This window comes from Brachypodium distachyon, chromosome 1 (assembly GCF_000005505.3).
Source record: "Brachypodium distachyon strain Bd21 chromosome 1, Brachypodium_distachyon_v3.0, whole genome shotgun sequence".
Classification (NCBI taxonomy): Eukaryota; Viridiplantae; Streptophyta; class Magnoliopsida; order Poales; family Poaceae; genus Brachypodium; species Brachypodium distachyon.
This window is the reverse complement of record NC_016131.3, coordinates 48876843-48897695: the sequence shown is the minus strand read 5'-3', so window position 1 is coordinate 48897695 and position 20853 is coordinate 48876843. Positions and strand designations below refer to the sequence as shown.

General features: G+C 52.0%; 2 protein-coding genes across 2 annotated transcripts; one reads left to right on the top strand and one right to left on the bottom strand.

Annotated features, from left to right (window-relative positions):
- Nucleotides 1-1136: 1136 nt before the first annotated feature.
- Nucleotides 1137-3442, top strand: LOC100832176 (glucan endo-1,3-beta-glucosidase 14). Its single transcript, XM_003557090.4, has 2 exons — nt 1137-2513; nt 3137-3442. Exons 1-2 carry the CDS (start codon nt 1206-1208, stop codon nt 3218-3220), a joined length of 1392 nt encoding a protein of 463 aa, XP_003557138.2. The 5' UTR covers nt 1137-1205; the 3' UTR covers nt 3221-3442.
- Nucleotides 3443-9944: 6502 nt separating this feature from the next.
- LOC100831880 (arginine decarboxylase 1) lies at nt 9945-12976 on the bottom strand. Its single transcript, XM_003557089.4, has one exon. The coding sequence runs from the start codon at nt 12314-12316 to the stop codon at nt 10184-10186; it is 2133 nt and encodes a 710-aa protein (XP_003557137.1). The 5' UTR covers nt 12317-12976; the 3' UTR covers nt 9945-10183.
- Between the last annotated feature and the right edge of the window lie 7877 nt (nt 12977-20853).

Sequence of the window (20853 nt, the reverse complement as noted above, 5' to 3'; positions counted from 1 at the left end):
AAACGCGAGTTAGACTAACAAGGCCCATGCCACCAAAAAACTTTTCCTTTTCCGCCACCAAAGGTTCTTCTCTGCTTTGCTTTTGCACCGTTTTCCACTCCATCGCCATGCTCAACGGCCGTTTCTTTTCACCGTACTGAATAAAAGAGGCCGCCACTGAAGCCACGGTAAGCTTTTGCGACCGTAATCAGCTTCAGATTCGGTGCACATGCACGCATTAGACCCTTTCCGAAGCAAACCAAGCACTGCAAGTCGCTTACCCGGCAAAAATCCTTCCAGCCAGGCCAGGCAGCCTCCGTCGCCTTGTTTGACTCCAGTCCAGGGGGATCGAAATTCGAAAGTGATCGTCGTAGATCGGGGCAAATGGCCAAGTTAGGCAAAGGCTTTGCACCGCACACACCGTCGCTTTAAAGCGTGGCTTTGCCACTGTATCGTTGATGCTTTCTCTGCTTTTGTGCAACATGAAGCGGCTGGAGAAATTTGGAACTTGGAAGGGTACCCCAATGTTGGCTGAGTTTCTTTCACTCGGGTTACTGTCATGGTGTCATCCTGCATTGAAGATGAGACACTGTATTTCTTTTGTGTGGGCCGAGTTGGATTGGATTACTGAAGCGCGTGCATGGTTTAACTATCAAGTCGGCACAAGTTAAGGCGGTGACGCATTTTGTGTGCGCCGACTTGAAGTGGAACATGCACTGGCATGCATGATGGAGATCAGAGGGGCCGGGTGATGCGGCAATTGATTCAGACATGTAAACCGTCAATGCTCCATTTGCTTTTGGTCGTGTTTTGAGTTCAGCTGTCCGACAACAACCTGAATATCTTGGCCCCGTTTCTTTGAACGTTTAGTGATCCGCGGGAAAGGTTACAGACAGGATGGAAGTTGCCAAGAAGCCAAGAAAAGAACATATGCCAAATGCTGTTCCATCTTGATTTCACGTGCCCAAACTCCTGCCGACTCCAGTTTTCTTCCAGACCTGACGGGATGGATGAGAAAAACCAAAATGCCAAAAGAAAAACTTGAAAACGATTTTAGTGTCGAGTGTGCATGTCTCTGCCACGTGCTGCTAGACGAGTCCACCTTCCTCGTGATTCGTGCACGCAACGAGACCGACCGACCAAAGCCGACACACCCGGACCGGACGCGCGTAAACAACAAAAACTCCTCCAAAGCGGGCGACGCGATTCCAGAGTCCCCAACGGCAATGCTTTGTCCAGAGCTCACTCACTTACTCGACTGCTACTACACTGATCAATTCAAGCCAGCTCCAACAATGGCGCTCAGCCGTCTCCTGCTGCTGCTGCTCGCCGCTTCGTCCCTCACCACCACCGTAATCCTCGCACTACTCCACCCAACATCAGCGGCGCTGGGGATAAACTACGGCCAGGTCGCGGACAACCTCCCTCCCCCACAATCTGCCGCCATCCTCCTCCGCGCGCTGAACGCCACCAAGGTGAAGCTCTACGACGCGGACCCGCGCGTGCTCTCCGCCTTCTCCGGCTCCGGCGTCGACTTCACCGTCGGCCTCCCGGACAACCTCGTCCCGAAGCTCGCCGCCGACCCCTCCGCCGCGGCCGCCTGGGTCAAATCCAACCTCCTGCCCCACCTGCCAGCGACGCGCATCACCGCCGTCACCGTGGGGAACGAGGTGCTCACGGGCGACGACCCCGCCATGCTCAAGTCCCTCCTTCCGGCAATGGAGTCCCTCCACGCGGCGTTAATGGCGTGCAAGGCGACGTCACGGGTGGTCGTCACAACGGCGCACTCGCTCGCCGTGCTCTCCTCCTCCTTCCCGCCCTCCGGCGCCGCGTTCCGGCGCGAATTGCTCCCTTACATGACTCCCCTGCTCAGCTTCCTCGCGAAAACCAACTCCCCGTTCCTCGTGAACGCGTACCCGTACTTCGCCTACAAGGCGGATCCGTCCACAGTCGACCTCGACTACGTCCTCTTCGGCTCCGGCGGCAGCAAACCCGACGCCGTGGTGGACTCTGGCACGGGGCTGAGGTACAACAACATGCTGCACGCGCAGGTGGACGCGGTGCGTTCGGCGATATGCGCGGCCGACTACGGGCAGAAGATCGAGATCGTGGTGTCGGAGACCGGGTGGCCGTCGGCGGGGGACGCCGACGAGGCGGGCGCCACGCCGGCGAACGCGGCAAGGTATAATGGGAACCTGATGAGGATGATGAAGGAAGGGAAGGGGACGCCAGCGGCGGGAGAAGGGGAGCCGCTGCAGGTGTATGTTTTCGCGTTGTTCAACGAGAACTTGAAACCTGGGCCAGCGTCCGAGCGGCATTACGGGCTGTTTAGGCCTGATGGGACGCCCGCGTATGATGTCGGGGTTAAGGCGCCGGCGATTGGGGGCGGTAAGGGGACGGATGAAGAAGGCGGTGGCGGCGGAGGGCTTGTCGTGGGGGAAGGGCCTGCCGGGGCCGGCGCTGGGAGTGATGGCGGCGGGGCGGGAGGAATGGACAGTACTGGGTTCTACACGATTTCTGCGGCCACGCGCAAGGTGAGTGCGATTACAGTGATTTGCTGAAATTTACACGTCATGATGCATAGTTTTGCTTTCCTTTGCCAATTCTACTTGGTAAATGGTTCTTGGTTACTTACATAGTTACACGTTAGCTGATCAGTTCGATCGATAGCAGCTCCCCCTTTTCAGTGCTGTCACTGTTCATCCTCTATACTTACTGCATGATGACAATTGGCTTTCCGTCTTTTGACCATGGTATATCAATTGTTTCAGATTTTAGATGTAGTTACTGTCGTCTGACACTCTGACGACAATGTCAAGTTAACAATATATGCATTGATTTGCATTTCGACTTGAGGAAAAACAATGAAACGATGGCTATGAACACTTTTTTTTTTTCTTATTCTGTTTTGACAAAATAAATAAACAGCTAGATAGATAGATTTGGTGATGGAGTGGGCAATCATGCTTGACACCAGTACGTAAACTTTGCATATATACCAGAGCTAGCAGTGCGCGCAAATTATACTAGCCCTCCTTTACAAGCAATGCTATTGCTAGCTTTTGCTTTTGCTTTCACTTTTGATTCCATCATGCAACAATGTCCGGATCACTTACTCACTTTCCTACAACATGGATGCTCCTTCTTTTTCCCATAGGCGAAGAGGTGGCGGTGCATGGGAAGCTCGCCGGTCATGGCCGTCCTCGTCCTCGCGATGCTGTCCGGGCTCTGTTGGTCATGATGTACATTGCTATTTGATAGTACCACGATTCGTATGATTCATTATTAGTTGATTTGTATTTTTGCGTCCAGTTCGTATGATTCGTCTTTACGTGTTCTAGCTGTGTAGAAGCAGAGATGTAGCAAAAGAGGAAGAGAACACTACCATATACTCAAATTGATCGATTCTCAAGTGCTCAACTGATCGGGTTCTTTTCCTGACAAAGTTGCATAGAAATTTGCAGATTTGCATGTGAGATCATGCACGCTATATTTAGGTGTGTTCTCATTTTTTCCAAATACTTTGAGGTGTCTCAAAGCGATATAAGAGAGCAAATGCACACTCTGGATGGAGGATTGGAGGGAGCGAGGGAAAGAGGGTCTACCACTTGCAAAATGAAATATCCGTATATTAGCGTGGCCCTGCCAATCGGTAAAAAAATGGATGGACTGGATTTGTGGATTGCCGCTTCTGGACGTTCTGGTACATATTGAACGGCCCACGCGCCTGACACGTTGGCAATCAGCACCCACCATGTCTCCCGGGCCAACATCGAGCAAATTAACTTGGCAGCATCCTCGCCAAGTTAGTAAGCCCGCTCCCGCATTGCTGGCCGAGGAGCACTGCATATAAATGTACAGTTGAAATCCTTTTTCAAAAAGCCCAGCCCGTCATATAATTGGGGGCCTCGTGCTGACAGGCCCACCAACAAGGTCTCAGACTAGCCGCTTCTTACAATTGTATACGCCAAATTTGGACAGTGTCTACCGTGGGTCGTGGCCGTTCATATGTTTCCTTCACAGCGTGCAAGCCATGCAGTCGTGTGAGCATCAAAATCAGTTTCTGGGACTGGGGGGCATGCACGGCCATCGTCGGGTGACTCACGCAGTAGCGCTTGGTATGTACGTTTCGCCAGGTAGTAGGTGGGAGAACGCAATTTGGGGTCTGGAAGCGTACGCATTATCATAGGCTGATCACTGATCAAGAGCTGCAGAAAAAACGTGAGCTAGCGGAGGGAAGCAGCAGCAACAGCAGCATGTGCTCTCAATGGTTCCGTTCAGGATGCTGATGCGAGTGCGAGATGCGGCTCCGGACACTATTACACATGGAGGAGGGGCAGACTAGCAGAGCCCATGCGATCCTCGACCTCGCGATGGCTGCGGGAGGCTGGACGGACACGTCGAGCAGAGTGTGTCCCGTGCCAATCCTTCATTCCATATCTTCCGGGAAAGAAAGAGGCGGGGAGAGCAAAATGAGGCCAGGCGTTCCGCACGTTCGGGTCAAATGCAATTAGTGGCTGAAACGTACTACGTGCTGGTTACAGGCATCATATACACAGATGCAAACAATTAACGATCGGTCCGCGTGACGAGATAACTAATGAAGTGTATTCACGAATCGTGCAACGTTTCACGATCGCACGTTGACGTAGCACGTATAAAAATAAAGCGCGTGAGAGATAAGTGTTATCAGCGGGTTGCATTCGCGCTGGCCGGCCGGGTTAGACGGCTAACTCGTGCTGTACCTATCGGATTCGTGGGTTCACCGGCACTAGTCATCGAGTCGCTGTAAGAGAATACGGCACCGTAAATGGACTTGGAACAACGGTGGCCGCTAGCTTCAACAGAGCCTGGAGTCTCTGACTCCACACATGAGGCGTCCGTCCCGAATTCCCGATCAACATTTGCTATTTCCTATTGTTCCTCTCCTTTTGGGTCCATGGGCATCATCAGGGCACAAGAGGATCTCTAAATAAAGAAAAAAAAGGGGGCACAAGAGGTCAAGATCAAACTACCAGCTCGCGCACGAGAAAAGGAGCACATGTAAAATTACATTATCCACTCCATGTATAGTAAATCAACATTTTATCTTTATTTGCGAGAAGAATATATCAAAAATCATTTCAACACGAAGTAGATATATCAACAATCAGTTCGTCGGAAGAAGGAAAACTAAAAGCACGTCAAACCGTGACTCTAAACCAAGTTCGTCATGATAATTGGTCAGCCGGCTTGAGTTCAGATTCATATTTCTTTGACTTGTTCCGTTCAAACCATAATTTCTATCATGTAAGAATTATGCTTAGGTCTCAATTCTTATACTCCCTCCGTTCCGGATTAACATGCATGGATTCAGGACGGAGGGAGTACTACAAACCGTGTGTTCTTGTATCTTGGCCGTCCCGGATAGTTGTTTTCTTTGCTTGGCCCCCCTTATTGTTTCTTTCCTGCCTCCGTACCTCTGTAAAAGGATAAAATTAACCACAACAAACCTGCCTCATTTTAGATGGATTGGACGTACGACCACGTAGTACACTGTACAAGTTTGCAAACGGTGTTTAATAGCCACAAACAAGCACGAATTGCTGCAGTCTCAGTCTTACCAAACACACCGCCAAAAACAATAGCTTTTGCCCGGTATAAATAATACTCCTACTCACTTGTAGCAATAGCAAGTGGGTGACCCAAACAAATGTGGCACTTCACTTGTAATTCATGTATTTTGAATGACCGAGGACTAGTACAATTCAACACAACCAGTACTGCTACAAGCTATTAGATCAAAAAAGAAACATCCTGAGTTAATTTCTGTCCACAGATGGACAAAAAAGGTAGTGGCTGTTAGGACATCTACTACATGTGTTTAACTTCTTCTGAACATATCATATTCGCCTGAATTATTCAACTGTTTTTGTCTGGCTCGCTAACATATAGGAGTATCTTACAGCCACTACTGGCCCTCTTTAGATAATCATTCTAGCTAGTGTCCTTAATTAACTAATTGGACCAACAACCAAATAATTCAACGGCTGCACAGTGCACACGTGCTGTTGTACTACTACTAGCAATAGCCGCCGCAGCATTAGCAAAAGCACAGCCAGAGTCCAACATGTATGTATGATGCAGATGCTCTTGCCCCCTCTCCGGTGTCTCATACGAGCGTCTCATGCTGCATCGGCAACCGGGCAACAAAGCACCGGCTTTGATTTTGGACAAGTCTTGGGTCCAAATCCTCAAGTCCCAACAACTACGTATACGAACTGATCTCTTTCTGTAATCTGTTGCCTTCAAAGCTGAAACGAACGCACGCACGTCAATACGTCATAGGCCCCGTTAATTTGGACCAGATCAGATGATGATCCGACGCATTCTCTGAATTCTCAAGTTCTCCTCAACAACCAGATAAGGCGAAATATGGATTTTCGCCGTCAAGTTGAAAAATTGGACCTTTGGTCAGACTCAGGCGGCAAGCAGCCGCATATAGATATAAATATGTCGTCCGGATTCCAGATCAATTGGCACGTACTAAACGATTCCCCTGCTCGATTAATCCATACATAAACTACGCTACCCACTGATGACTTGTTTAATCGAGCAGTCAGTGTGTGCAGAGCATCATCTCTGGTGCATATGATTACTGATCACTCTGCAGCAGTTGTTGCGCAGAAAACTGTTGGGGCTGCTGCCGGCCCCAACATGTCGCAGCGTCGCGCTTGAAGATAGAATAAAATTAATGGAGCTTGACCAGCTTCAGTGCTTAACCCTGAGCTCTCTTGAGACGTCGCTCTTCCTAGGTAAGCCAGAACCGTTCTCGCTTGACCTTTGACCGTGAGTGAGAGTCCTGGCCGGATTCTATGTTATGTTTACATCAGGAAGCTGCCTGGCTTGTTCGATCTTTGCTGCAAGCCTGCAAGTTCATTTCCTTTTCCCCTTTCTTCTCTTTTTGTGCTCTTCTGAAAACGCCAGCCACATCGTAACGCCTTGTGAAACACGAGGACGGCATGGGGGAATTTTAAAAGGAGAGCAGAAACTCGAAGGAAAGAGGAAGGAGCAGATTAATTATGTCACACGTATCTGTGCCTGAATTCTCTTCCCGTCAGATAATCTTTTTTCCCCCTCTGTTCGTGGATCACGAACCGCTGTTTTCTCTCTGACCCTAGCTCCTCCTGTCCCTGCTTTATCCAAATCAACATATATTCAGTGCTCCTCTTGCCGATCTTTTCTTTTCTCCTGGGTCGGAATATATGCCCTAATGCCCGTATGTATATCAGATCTTTCACATGATCGGTTCTAGTAGCAGAGATGAAATGACACCTGTGTGGCTGTGTGTGCCGTTCGATCGATCATGTGTAGGAACATGTCCTCGACCAGGTCGCCTGCTCATTGGCACCTTGGAGATCATGAGATGAGATCCGTTACAACAAATGTAGAAAAAGAACATCTGGTACAATGCATTGGTTCCATAATCCATTTCCTTCCAACATTATTCTGTCCGAACTAGTGCGACTTTACAAATGGGTTGAAGAGCTAAAAGAGGAGCTTGTGCGCTCTGCCAGATTTGTGACACGGAACAACAAACTATTCTTCACCTTTCGGAAGATGAGATGAGATAGATAGGCGATACTTGTTGCATTATGGCTCGGCGAAGGCACGCAACCAGGACGGTCAGGATTGACTTGTGCAGAAAGTGTTATTCGGTTGTTCTCGTCGTACTGCCTAATGGCGCAGCTAATGCTTCCACAAACAAAAGTTGTCGACACGACGATCTCCTCCTCCCTTTGAGACATTCGACGAAACAATCTTTGGAAAATTGGGGCCAAGATAATCCCAGTAATAACCCAGGCAATACCGCGGCATGATATGACAACCGACCGCGTGCACCGGGATAATTGTCAAGAAGGGTGACGGAGATTCTCAAGACATTTAGCGCATTTAGAAACTGCAAACCGAACAAGATATACCCTACTGATATATCGAATGCCTAGCATAAATTCAGTCAGTGGCGTCGATTTGTTAAACTTTAGAGCCAAACCTGATGGCATATCATAGACAAGGTTTTGGCTCCCAGAAACATTTCTTTCTGGGGTGGGAAGGGGGAGGGGATTTGCGATAACCATTGTCTTACCAGAAGAGATTTTTGTTTTCTTCTTTTAGTGCTCATTCAATTTAAATCAAATTAAATCAAAGATCATGAGTTTATTTGTGGCTTAAATTTAAGATTTCCGAGAAAAACGATTTTATTGTGCAGTAAACCTTCCATCATATCTAGCCACACCTCCCACAAATTAAGGTGGCTTAACATTGGGTAATAAATTTTGTCCGTCCGTAGCAACGTCTAGTTGTCTACTACTCAGCCGGTTTTCAATATAAGATGTTCTAACTTTATCTTAAGTCAAACCTTTTTAAAATTGATCGAATATATTAAAAAAAATCTACCAACATATACAATTCTAAAGTATTTTTTATTAGAACTCTCGTGACACATGTCTTGATTGTATATTTATTTGATACTTAAGAAATTTGACTCAAGACAAAACTAGAATATCTTATAGTAGTACTTTTTATTTTTTTGCATTAGAACATGCTATACTGCCCAGAAGCGGAGCATTTGCACGGTGCAGTCGATCGGGCACCAACCAATCCACTGACCGAACATGCTTGTACACGAGACGTGTTGTTCCACAACGGGGCAGGACAGAGTAGAGAGTAGGCAGTTGCCGCCGGATCTGGAATCTGCAAAGCCGGAACAGGGCATCATCCCATCACGAATGCAGAAGAAAACTGCGATCCCGTCCCTGCACTGCCAACAATCTCGGGGGGTCGAACAGAACCCACGCCACATGCTGTGTGCTCCCAGAACAAGAAAACGTGGAGACGCTGGCAGCTGCTCGAGAAGAATTTCGTGTTCTCTCTCTCTCCCTCCCCAAGCTTTCACTCTCAATTTTTCGAATGGGATTCAGTCAAGCAGATGGGCAACAGGTGTCCGGAGTGCGTGAACCCGGAGATGCAGAAAACGCACGCAGTAGCCGAGGGCACTTGGCCGCGCCGCTGGAGCCGCGCGGCTCGTCGAGTCCACGTTTCCGGGAACCCCGTCGTGCCATGCTTCTCTATGCAGTGGGAAAATCCCAAAACTGCTCCCCAAAATCTTGCCTTGGGACGATGGATCATGTGCAAACTGCTGCCTGGAACGTGTGTAATTGTATAAACACAACCTCTGAACCTCACCTACCGGACAAGAGGCGGGTGACATGCGCAAGGAGTAGAGTCCTGTCAGGAACTCAGGATACATGCATGCAGCAAGAGGAGGAGGGAGGAGCAGCAAGTGGAGTAGCAACTAGCAAGAACTACTTGTAGTTTGGACGATTTTGTATCCGGATATCTTTTGGTCTATTCGGCGATTCTGGCAAACAAAGAGTAGTAGTGACGTTTGCCTGGGTCTCGACCAATCGATGATCGATCGAAGAGAAGGCTGATCGAGCAAGTCGCATCTTTTCTTTTGGACGTGGAAAAGGAGAATCCAACTTCAACAGAAGGGAGTAGCCGTTTCTTTCCGGCATCCTCTTCTTCTCTCCTGTGCATATCCAATCTAGCTAGGCTCGAAAAGCTCTGCGGCTGCTGCGTCGTGTTGATGAGTTGATCTCTTGAGGCCTCGTGCAGAGAAAAGAAAGAGAATACAGTATGGCAAAGCAAACTTTATCACAGAAAGAAAGAGTAAGGACAAACTGAAGAGCCGCTCGAGGTTTCCAATAGATCTATGGAGTAGATTCCCAAGCAGCAGGAGCAGCCCACGAGGACAAAAGAATCGAAAAAGAATAACAGAAAGCTTTGGCTATTTCTTTCTGGAGCTTCCAGTTTGAGCTTTAAATCAGACGAGCATGGGCAGCATTCAAAGAGACTGACTTGACTGCACCCATCCCCATTTCTTCGTCTCATTGCAGCCACAAGCTCTAAAAGTTCACAACAAGTGTAGCAAAACAAAACAAATAATTATTCGAAAGAAACATAGGTTCTGGTTCCTTTTTGTTATTCAGAGAAAACAAACAGTGGACTGACGCTTGCGGAATAAAAAGAGCGGCGCCAAAAAAAAGCTCCGGCGAAACTAATAAACGGCGACGAGACGCCCGACGACTACGACCATGGAACGATACAAGCACTGGGCTGCCACGAGATCACCAGTGTACAGGAAACAGGAGAGGTCGCCACGCTACACGGTGAGCCCGCGCATGAACTCCCACTCGTCATCATCATCCTCTGCGGCGCCGGCGGCCGACCCCTCGGAGTCGCTGCTCATGCCGCTGCTCTCCAGCGAGACCTCGGAGCCGCCGAACGACAGGTACGGCATGGCGCCGAACGCCCTGGCGAGCGCGGCCGCCGTGGCGCCGTCGTCGGTGATCCTCTGCTTGAGCACCTCGAACATCACCTCCGGCTCGTGCTGCATCGCCCGGAGCACGTCGGCGCAGGACGGACCCGGCGCGGCCCGGGTCACGGCGAAGCAGTGCGGGCCGTCGCTCTGCGAGACGCGCACCACGCTCGGCCCGCCGAAGAGGTTGTGCAGGCCGCCGAGCGCCTCCTGGTAGGCGCCGCCGAGGAACATGCCGAGGTAGTAGCCCCTGGTGCCGTGGCTGGGGAGCTCGTGCAGCGGGAGGCTGTGCCTGCCGCCGATGAACTGGTCCACCTTGCCGTCGCTGTCGCAGGTGAGGTCCGAGAGGATGCCGTCAATGGCGGGCCGCTCCTGCAGGCGCTGGATGGGGATGATGGGGAATTGCTGCTCGATGGCCCACATGTCCGGCAGGGAGGTGAACACTGACAGGTTGATGTTGTACGTGCGGGGGCGCTCCGCCACGCCCATGCCACGGGCGACGATCTCGCAGAGCCCGTCGACGGCGGCCAGGTGCTCCAGGCCGAGGACCCCTTCCTTGAACTGCTCGGCGCAGCGCCGCTTCAGCTGGTCGGCGTACAGAGCGCAGGTCTCGAAGTCGCCGCGCACGGCGGCGGCCATGAGGTTGCGGTAGTCGTTGCGGCAGTCGTCGGTGAGCTCGTCCAACAGGTAGGCGGTGGCAGAGTCGATGTTGGCCGCCGGCGCTGAAGCCGAGAAGGCCTCGAACACCAGCACCGAGTGGTGCGACACCAGCGCGCGGCCGCTCTCGCTGCAGATGACCGGGTGCTGCACGCCCTTGCGGTCGCAGACGCGGCCGACGGCGGCGACCACGGCCGCCGCGTACTCCTCCAGGCTGTACGCCACCGACATGTCGGTCTGCGCCGAGTGAGTCCCGTCGTAGTCAATGCCGAGGCCACCGCCGACGTCAATGACGCGCATGGCGGCGCCCATGCGGGCGAGCTCGCAGTAGATCTGCGCGGCCTCGCCGACGCCATCGGCGAGCAGGGCAGTGGTGGGGATCTGGGAGCCAATGTGGAAGTGCAGGAGCTGGAGGCAGTCGAGCATACCGAGGGCCTTGAGCTTGGAGACCACGGAGAGTATCTGCGCGGCGTTGAGGCCGAACTTGCCCTTCTCCCCGGACGTGGCGCCGAAGTGGCCGGCGTGCTTGGTGCGCAGCTTGGCGCGCATGCCGACGACGGGGCGGATGTCGAGACGGCGGCTGGCCTCGACGACAATGTCGAGCTCCTCCTCCTGCTCGAGCACGATCACCGTGTTGAGCCCCATGGTGCGGGCGATGAGCGCGAGCGAGACGTACTCGAGGTCCTTGTAGCCGTTGCAGACGAGCAGGGCGTCGGGGCTGCCGCGCGCGACGAGGCAGCTCATGGTGAGCAGCAGCTCCGGCTTGGAGCCGGCCTCGAGGCCGAAGCCGAAGGGCGCGCCGAACTCCACAATGTCCTCCACGACGTACCTGTCCTGGTTGCACTTGACAGGGTACACGCCCTGGTACCTCCCGCCATAGCCCGTGGAGCGCACGGCGTAGTCGAAGGCGGCGTTGAGGGACTCCACGCGGTGGCGGAGCACGTCGGGGAAGCGCACCAGCAGCGGCAGGGGGAGGCCGAGGCCGCCGCCGGCGCTGGGCCCGGCGGCCCTGGCGACCACCTTGGCGAGGTCGATCTCCTGGCCGGGCAGCGTGGCGGCGCCGTGCGGGCGGACGGCGATGTCGCCGTCGTCGTTGACGAAGAAGTAGGGCGCGCCCCAGCCGTCCACGTTGTACAGCGCCGAGGAGAGGTCAGCGGACCATGCAGCAGCCCCGACATCGGGCTTGTCCGCGGCGGCCGCCGCCGCCGCAACGACGGCGGCGGGGGCAAACAGCGGCGCGGCAGGGAAGCGCGCCGCGGCGTCGCAGGTGGTGAAAGCGTGCGCCACAGTTGCAGCAGCGTCCACGGCGAGCGCAGGCATCTCGTCACAAACCGGAGAAAGCTAGGAATCCACTGGGAAGAAGAAGAATAAAAAAAAAAGTTTGCTACTGCTGCGAAGTTTTTTTCTGGTTTCTCTGTGCTGTAAATCTGTTTACGATGTCTCGGTGGGTGTTAGCGGCGGAAGAAAATCAGGCGAAATGAACAGAAAAAATCTGGTGTTGAAGGCGGCGGTGGTGCTATTCGATCGAGATGAACAACAAGAAGAAGAAGAAAAAGAAATCGAAAGAAAAATAAATCGAGATCGGCGTATCACTGATGCCAAAAGAGGAAGTTCTGGAAGGGGAGGTAGAAGAAATCTAGGACGGGATTTTGGATCCTGTTGTAAGGAAGGGGGCTTAGAAAGCCGCCGAGGCCGGAGCCCCGGCTACCCCCGCAAACGGAGCAGTCGGGTTGGGCGCGCGCGGCGGGGAGGGTGTCGTCGCCGGTGGTGGAGGCTAGTCGCCCCACGCCGGCGGTCAGGAAGGAGATTTTCGGAAGCCTTCGGCTGCGGCGGCTACGCTAGGGTTTGTTCGTTGTGTTCTTCCTCGATCGGGATTTGGCTGGTTGATCGGAGGGACGGAGCGAGCGGTTGGAAACGAGAGATGGGAGAGGGAGATGAGCGCTTGGTCACCGTTGTGAGGGTTACGGCCGTGCGCCCCGCCGCTTTTATAGGAGGCCCGCTGCCCCGGCCCGTGGGGCCCAATTTGTTCTGTGTTGGTGGCGTCCGCGAAAGCGTAAGCTAGTGTCTCCCGTCTTCCTCTTTGGCTGGCTGGCGCCGGAGCGCGAAATGGCAATTTGGCAAAGCCGTAGTAGGTGCGGTTTGACCCCCGGCCGCCGTGGCCCCACGCGTCAGACGCTCCGGGAGGTCGTGGTTGAAAAACCAAGGGGCAGAAGAAGCACCCTCGTGGCTCCTCCTGACTTGCGTGGCGGTTGTTGGCTTTGGTTGGGTCGTGGACAGGACCCGTTAATTGCGACCCATCCCCTTTGTTGGCTTTGGTTCTCTCTCCGGCCCGCGCGCACAGACTCTCACAGTCACGAGGCACATGACTCACTCGAGTGGTGGTTGTTGAATCCCTCCGTTCATTCAAAAGCCCCCTCACTCACGTTCTTTGATCCCTCCCTTGTTCCGTTGCGCTGCCGCTGGGCCCGTCGGTCGTTCAGCCCAGATCGGACTTGTGCCTGGCTTTGTATGCGCTTCAATGCGCGCCTCTGGGGTTCGCGACCCCGCCCGCCGGGTCGGTCGCGTCGCACCACACACACGCACCCCAGAATCACAGCATCGTGCGGCCCCAGAGCCGGCGGGGTCCAGGCGTCGGTAAACCGTGGCCAGTGCGCGTGAACCAAGCATTTATCTAACGGTTTCGCTTTCTTCCCCACCGCTCGTATGTTTTGGCCGCGCTCAACGCTGGGCGCCGTTCGTCGTCTTGAGGGGCGAAGGAAAACGAAGGCATTTTTTTTCTTCTTTGGTGACACACGGAGAATGGGATAAGGAGCTTTGAATTGCGGGGGAAATGGTTCGTTCCCCTTTTCTCACTCTATCTCGGCTTCTTTCTTGCCCTCGGCTGACGAGAATTCCGATTGGTTGGTTGATGCGATTTCCTGCTGGATTTTTGCGGGCGGTGGAGAGGATAGGGTTTAAAGTGACACTACCGCAGATGTTCCAGGCTCGTCCTCTGATTCCATATAATCAGCTTTTGGTGGGGACGTGTACCAAGTTATGAACGAACACTGATTCCCTAACTCATGGCACCTGTCTTTGTGTGGCTGACATGTCCTACGTCGATTGAAAGACAGAAGTCGAAGAACCGATGTCGATTCTGAATGTATCCTTGCCAAAAAGAAATGCTTAACTAGACAATGCGGCTTTGAAGGGCCTCCAATGTGTACCATGACATATATATTGATAGTAAGTGTTCATGTCAATGTTGGAAAAAAAACAGTAATATCAATGTATTTTTAGAAAAACTCGTGTCTGGCACGTATAGCTCATTAAAAAAACGAAGGCAATGTTTTCGTATGTTAAAAAAACACCTAGAAGCGTACTCAGGCTACAAGAAAAGGTAGTCAACATATTCGACGCGTATCCGCACGGGAGGAAAAGAAAAACAAAAAAACCACCTGCAGGCTGCGATTACAAAGTTCATGTCTTATTTTCTGTTTGACACGCAAAGTTCGTCCGTGCCCGCGCGATCGAATTAACGCGCGCCATCCAGACGAGATCGAGCGGCGGAAGCAACGGAGAGCCAAAGAACAAAGCAAGCAACCGATACGAAAAGACAGACGGGGCATTTTTATGCTCCGTATAAAAAGGAGGACCCACCTTGGCAGCCTCGCAAAAGGAAAAAGGGGCGCGCGTGAGTCCCTGGCGAAAATGGCCTTCCGTGATGGGGAGCAAGAGATCCAAGGAGAAGGATCCGCGGCGGGACCGCGTCGAGATGCCGCGTGTCAGGAAGCGGGACCCGGGCAGGGCCCCACCGTCGCCCGACGCATCCGGGAATTCCGGACCACCGAAAAAGTATAAACCGAATCTACTGCCGTTGCTCTTGGACGGAGGAGGAAGTCGATGCTCTGGCTCCTGTCGTGTCGTGCGCCGCCGCTAGCTTCCGATCGGAGTCCTCGCCGCCGGGATGAATTGTATGTTCCCGCGTTGATACGAGTCTGCCGAGTCCGGAAATATCGGTCGAGATTTCTCGTGGTCGTAGGTGGAGTTATTACTCGATCTGGCTCCTATGGCGATCGGTCGCGATGCAGGCTCTCGGTAGCAGCGATGATCGTCTATTCGTCTGGATGGTTTACACTGCATACATTATTCTCTCCAGCGGTTACTCCGATGACTTGTGAGTCGTGACGGGCCTGGTTCTGAATCCATTGGAGCAGAGAGAGCCAGCCATAACATACACCTCGCTGATGGATGGATGGACCTTTGCAAAGGTTGTCCGGACGGGGTTTGGCGCGGGGAGGGCGCGACCCGGGGCAGCCGCGACTGGCCTGTGAGCATGATGTTCCCCCCGATCGAGAGGTCACGTTTTCGTGATCAGGATCTTCGATTGATCCCTAACGTACGTGGATCGCCTGTCCTGATCAGGAGCAAGTCCTCGCGCCAAATAACAAGTTGACAACGCATCATGCTATTTTCGTCGGTCAGAATAGCTATGTCTGGCATTTGTGTTTGAGTGATCAGGAGCATGTCGTACAGAATAGCTATGTATGCGTTAACTGTTGCCCTCTGAGCGTAAGGCGTCTATAGCAAGTCCTCTGCCTCTTTTTTGGAGGGGGGAAAACAGTCTACGTACTGTCGTATCGTTAGCTGATACACTGACAGATTTGTTTGTCCGGTTTCACCCCGTGCCCGGCAACGACTGGATCGACGACGCACCAGGGAGATGTGCCCGGGCACAACCCCGCGCCAAGTCCTTCCAATACTACGACACTTGTTTCAAACAAGTAAAAGCTGCTTGGTTTTGAAATTGCTGACTAACACTAGCTGCAACTGTACCCCTTTAGTCCGACTGTCCGAGCTACGAGTATAAATGTATAATTATTCCTCACGAATTTATATACGACCAGATCACTTTAGTTGACACCATCGATCACTGCTTAATACAGTACTAGCGCTATTATGAAAATGTTCGTTTCCACGGAGTGGGGGGAAAAGAAAACCAAGAGGCTGATTAGCTCATCTGACAAAAAAGCTTGGTGACGGATGCATGTAAACCTATCTATCCTAAAAGGGCTAGCTGACACGCGCGCACCCACGACTATGATATATACCTGTTGCTGTCACTAGGCAGGCATGTTCTCTGTATAATTCGCGGCGGCGGCTGCTGCAGTGCGTTCGAGCTGAGTGGAGGTGTTGGTTCAGGACTGCGTGGATTTTTTGGTTTCTTGTGTTCGTTAACATCTCTCAGGAATGAGCCAGGAAATAGCTGTAGCTTCGTCGTGTGCTCCAGTTACTACGTATATCAAGTATCAACTCGAGCAATTGAGAACCGAGAACCGATACCTAATTCTCACCTTCTTTGTTTCCTCTGGATATACCCAACTCGATCGCTGTCTTGTCTTGTTCTCCCCGCAGGCAGGGAGGTTCAGCACGTACAGGGAGGGGCCTTTTTATGTTAACGGGCTTCGAGCCCATTGACAGACAGTTCCTACACAAGCACAAAGGTCCAATTTCCGCGCGGGTCCCGTCAAAAAAAACAATCCGCGCGGGTGAAAATGGCCTGCGTCAGCCGTGATGCGAATGCGAGGGGGTCAATCCAATCCAACGACAAGATCGGACCGCGGAAGGACCGCGTCGAGACGCCGCGTGGCTGCAGGCAGGGACCCAGGCCGACCCCACGTTCGCTCGACGTATCCGAAGACTGCCCAAAAGTAAAAGCCGAAAAATCTACCGGTTGCTGGCGTGGATCGGGATGGAGACAGAGGGAAACGGGGACACGACGTGGGAGGAAGATGGTTTTGGCTCCTGCCGTCTCCAGCCGGGGATTGTTCCGGCGTTGATACGAGGCCGACGAGTCCGCAAATATTTTGTTGCAGATTTTATTTTTCTGGTGGACTACGTACGTGACTCGATTTCGATCGATCGGGCGTATCGGCGGTCCTCAAATAGAGATCCTAGGTTAGCAGCGAGCGACGACTGTTTCTGCAAGCACTGTAGCATTGTTAGGGGTGCAAGTGGGACGGGTCTGGCGTTTGTGCCCCGTCCCGTCCCGTGAACTTCGCACGTTTAGTTGTAACGGGACGAGCCCGCATATCCCGTATAGACGTAACTGGGCCGGCCTGTTTAGTCCAGCGGGATACCCGCACGTCCCGCTGGACATCTGTCTTGGTCTAGCACTCTCCCGACCTCTCCCCAATCCTGTTCATCTCGATTTCTTGGTGCTGCTGCTCGCGCGCACTTGAAGCCTTGAACCTGGCACTCCCCATCCTCGTCCGCGACTGCTCTGGTGTTCAACCTCAGCTCTCGGCTCTTTATGGTACATATCCCCCCCTTCTCTCCTCACAATCTGGGACCAAATTGACATAGCAGCTGCGGGGTAAAATTGATTCATTAACTTCATCTGCACTTATATTTTCTTTTATGGAGTGTTTTGATTAGAGCTTATAGATTTGTCCCCGCTGAGGTTCTTGTAATCTGAGTGTTTTTATATATAGACGTTGGGTAAAATCAGTACTCTCTCCGTTCCATTCAACCATGCGAGACTTCAATTTTGTTTTGAAATTAAAAGAAAGGACATGATGTCTGTAAACCATTTCCTACAATGTTTTTGGTCTGCAATTATATCTGAAGATCTGCTCTATATGTTCTGCAATCAAGTGTACCCCAACGGCACTGCACCTCACGGCATTGATGCGGACATGGAAAGAGGACTCCCGTGAGTTCACACAGCAGCAGTGCGCAGCAGCAATGCGGACGGACTGCATGCATATCGATTAGCAAACAAAGTACAACACCCATGCAGGTTTTTGCGGGACAAACGTGCCGAGACTGCCGAACCCACTTATCCCAGCGGGATCACGTCTCGCGAGACGCGGGCAGCAACCAGCATCCCGCATAGTATGGCTACGGCTGTGCGGGCGGGACGAGCCCGTCCCAGCTGCACCCCTAAGCATTGTCCATGTGTCCAGCAGCGACCCGGTGACTTGTGACCGGTGAATGTACGAATTGGAGAGGTACAAGTCATTTACCTAGTACGTAAGAGTATTAATTAAGCTGCTGCTGCTGGCGGTCTGTGTCTAACGCGGACAGAGCGAGTGCCACCACTGCAACGTGGAGATGAGAACATCGTGTTGTTTTGTGTGCGTGATAGTGAAACGGGTAATTTGCAGGAATATAGCACGTTAGTCGCTCAATTGATTTGATCGATGGATCCATCTTGTTGATTACACTGTCGGTTAGTTATATCTGAACCATCGTGCCGTTAGCTACTTAGCTCTCCTTTTTCTTCTTCTTATCTATGAAGGACAGTACTGATGCTAGCTAGCTAATTAATCCAGGCATGCAAAATGGAAATATACTTTTTATCGGGAAATTAAGGTATTCATATTATACTGAATTTATAATGGAACGAACGTTCGTTCTTTAGTCTTCCATAACGAACGCATCGTTGGCCATCCGATCATAAAAACTCTCTGTCTGTGATTGCGTCACGTGTGTCTTGCACGGTGACAACTTTAGTTCTATGAAGGTGACGAATTTGATCCGTGAAGATGTAACATTTTGTTCCGCGCGAATGACAACTTTACCCGTCGCATCGGAAGACCATCCTTTCTGCTATGTGGTCGTCAATTGTTCCGTCGTCGCCCTCGCCCTCGTCGTTGTAAAATTAAGACTTTCTAGATGAACCAAGGCGTGCTATGTCTGCAGTGTGTGTGCACGATACCGATCTATAGCTTCCATAGATGTGCCCGTACGATGTGTGTCTCTCGATCGATTGCATCCTCTCCTCTAGCATCTAGATCCCGCCCTGGCCTGCCGGCCTGGCCGAGTTACGGCCTAGATAGAGGTACGTGGTCGTGCAGAGAAGGTGCCACCCGGGGCAGCCCGGTACGCAGGCAGGGAGATGTGCAATCGATCGATCCGCTGCCCTGGACCCCAAGTTTCCTCTCCCGTCTCTTTCTTTCAATTCCCCGCAGCTAGGTTGCAATGTATGCGTTCATAGTTTCAAACGTACCACGTCCTCAAGCTACTGATCCTCTATTGCCGATAGCCCTGATGCCGGCCATCCGCGCGTGCAGCGCTGCATATGTCTTCACATTTGACTGCTGGGATCTGCCAGCGACTGGCTGGATCGACGACGCACCAGGCAGGCGTGCCCGGTAACACCCGGCACCGCATCCTTCCAATGCTGCAACGCTCTTTCTCTTCAGTTTTTAGTCCCAGGGGAGGCTTCTGTGTGGTCCCCCGAAATCTTCGCTTTAGCCGATTTTCCGTGCCTGCAGACATAAACAAACAGAAGAGTGCACACGAGCAGCGCCTATGAGATACCATGTCCGTGGAACGGGGAGTGGCATTTCGACGAAGGCCGGTTTACACGGAAGAAAGCAAGATACTTGCTTTTGTTCTTTCTATGAAAAAGTAATATCTAAAACATCTTAGCTCTGTTTCATGTTTGAAGCTTAGCTAGCGCATGGCAAGAACCTAATTAAATACCCGTCTTTTTCCAACCGAACGAAAAAAAAGGCTCCTGGCCTGGACGCCACCCACCGCCAGTTACAGATCGATCTCGTGTCCCGGCCGCCGGCCGGCCGGGGAACCATCTCACTGCTTCTTCTATGTTTAGTGCTTTATTATGTCTTTAAAAATTAGGGTTTGGTTAATCGGCAGCCTAACTATGGACCTATGGTGGTGATGCATGGCGGCACTGCGCGGGTCAATAATAAGGTTTTCCTGACTCCTCATCCACCTCGTCGACGGCGCGTTGAGGAGTGCGGGACGGTTGGTCGCTACTCTTCTGGAGTGGTGGGACTGGTTCTGTGTTTGTGCTTTGCAGGTCGTCTACGCGTATCGATTTATTGGTTCCTTTTCCGATCGATGAGACTCGGCCAGCTTCGACCTCATCGTGGAATTAGTGCAGTCAGGTCTTCTCGGATCTGTCTGGCCAGATCTGGGATGGTCTTCTCAAATCACTGTTGCCGGCGTCTTCTGGCTCCGACCGGCGACTTCCTGACTGCTACGTCAATAATGGTTTCCTGACTCCGACGTGGTTCGAAAGTCCAGAGGCAGCATCGAGCTTCGCTCACAGCACGCCACCGGCGAGCGAGGAGGAAGACAACGACGTTTACCTACAAGAACTTGCTTGTTTCTTTTTCTTTTTAAAGATGGTTCTGTAAGAGTTGGTTGATTTTAATATATGAACTTGGCCTTTTCGAAAAAAAGAACCTAATTAAATTTGGTGACGGCTGCACGCGCTAGCTGCCGTAATCCGATCCAAAAGATGAGACGAATAACGCACGCACCCACGTAACGAGCTTCCAACGCGTATAATTTCTGCTGCCGTCACTAGGTAAATTATCCGCGGCGGCTGCTGTGCGCTTCACGTAGTGCAAGGGTTCGTTCAGTTCTTAATTAACATATCTCAAGAATGAACCAGGAAAGAGCTACGGCCTACTACTTGATAACCGATAGACCTAATTCCATCGGTCCCTCGCCTCCTTTTAATCTCCCCCTGTTATAGTGATATCATACATAGTAGCACTAACTACCGAACTCGATCGCTGTCTAACTCCTCTGCGTGCCTCTGAAAAATTAATTCTGCGAAAATGGTCGGTTACTCACCGAACCCGGAACAAGCTAGGAGCGATGTATCATTCCTATGATCCTATCCTAGTACTTTATCATCGTACCTCACTGGTTCCATCCCAACTTATCCCCAAAGACCCGGACGATTGAGATCGAATGAATGATAGCGAGCAGTAGTATGATGGTAAACACTGATCAGCTAGCTCTTCGTGTCCATCCATCCGGCCCTGATGATCTGAGTGGTTGGTCAGCGAGAGCTTTGGGAGGACATGCTTACTACCGAGTGGTCTTCGAGA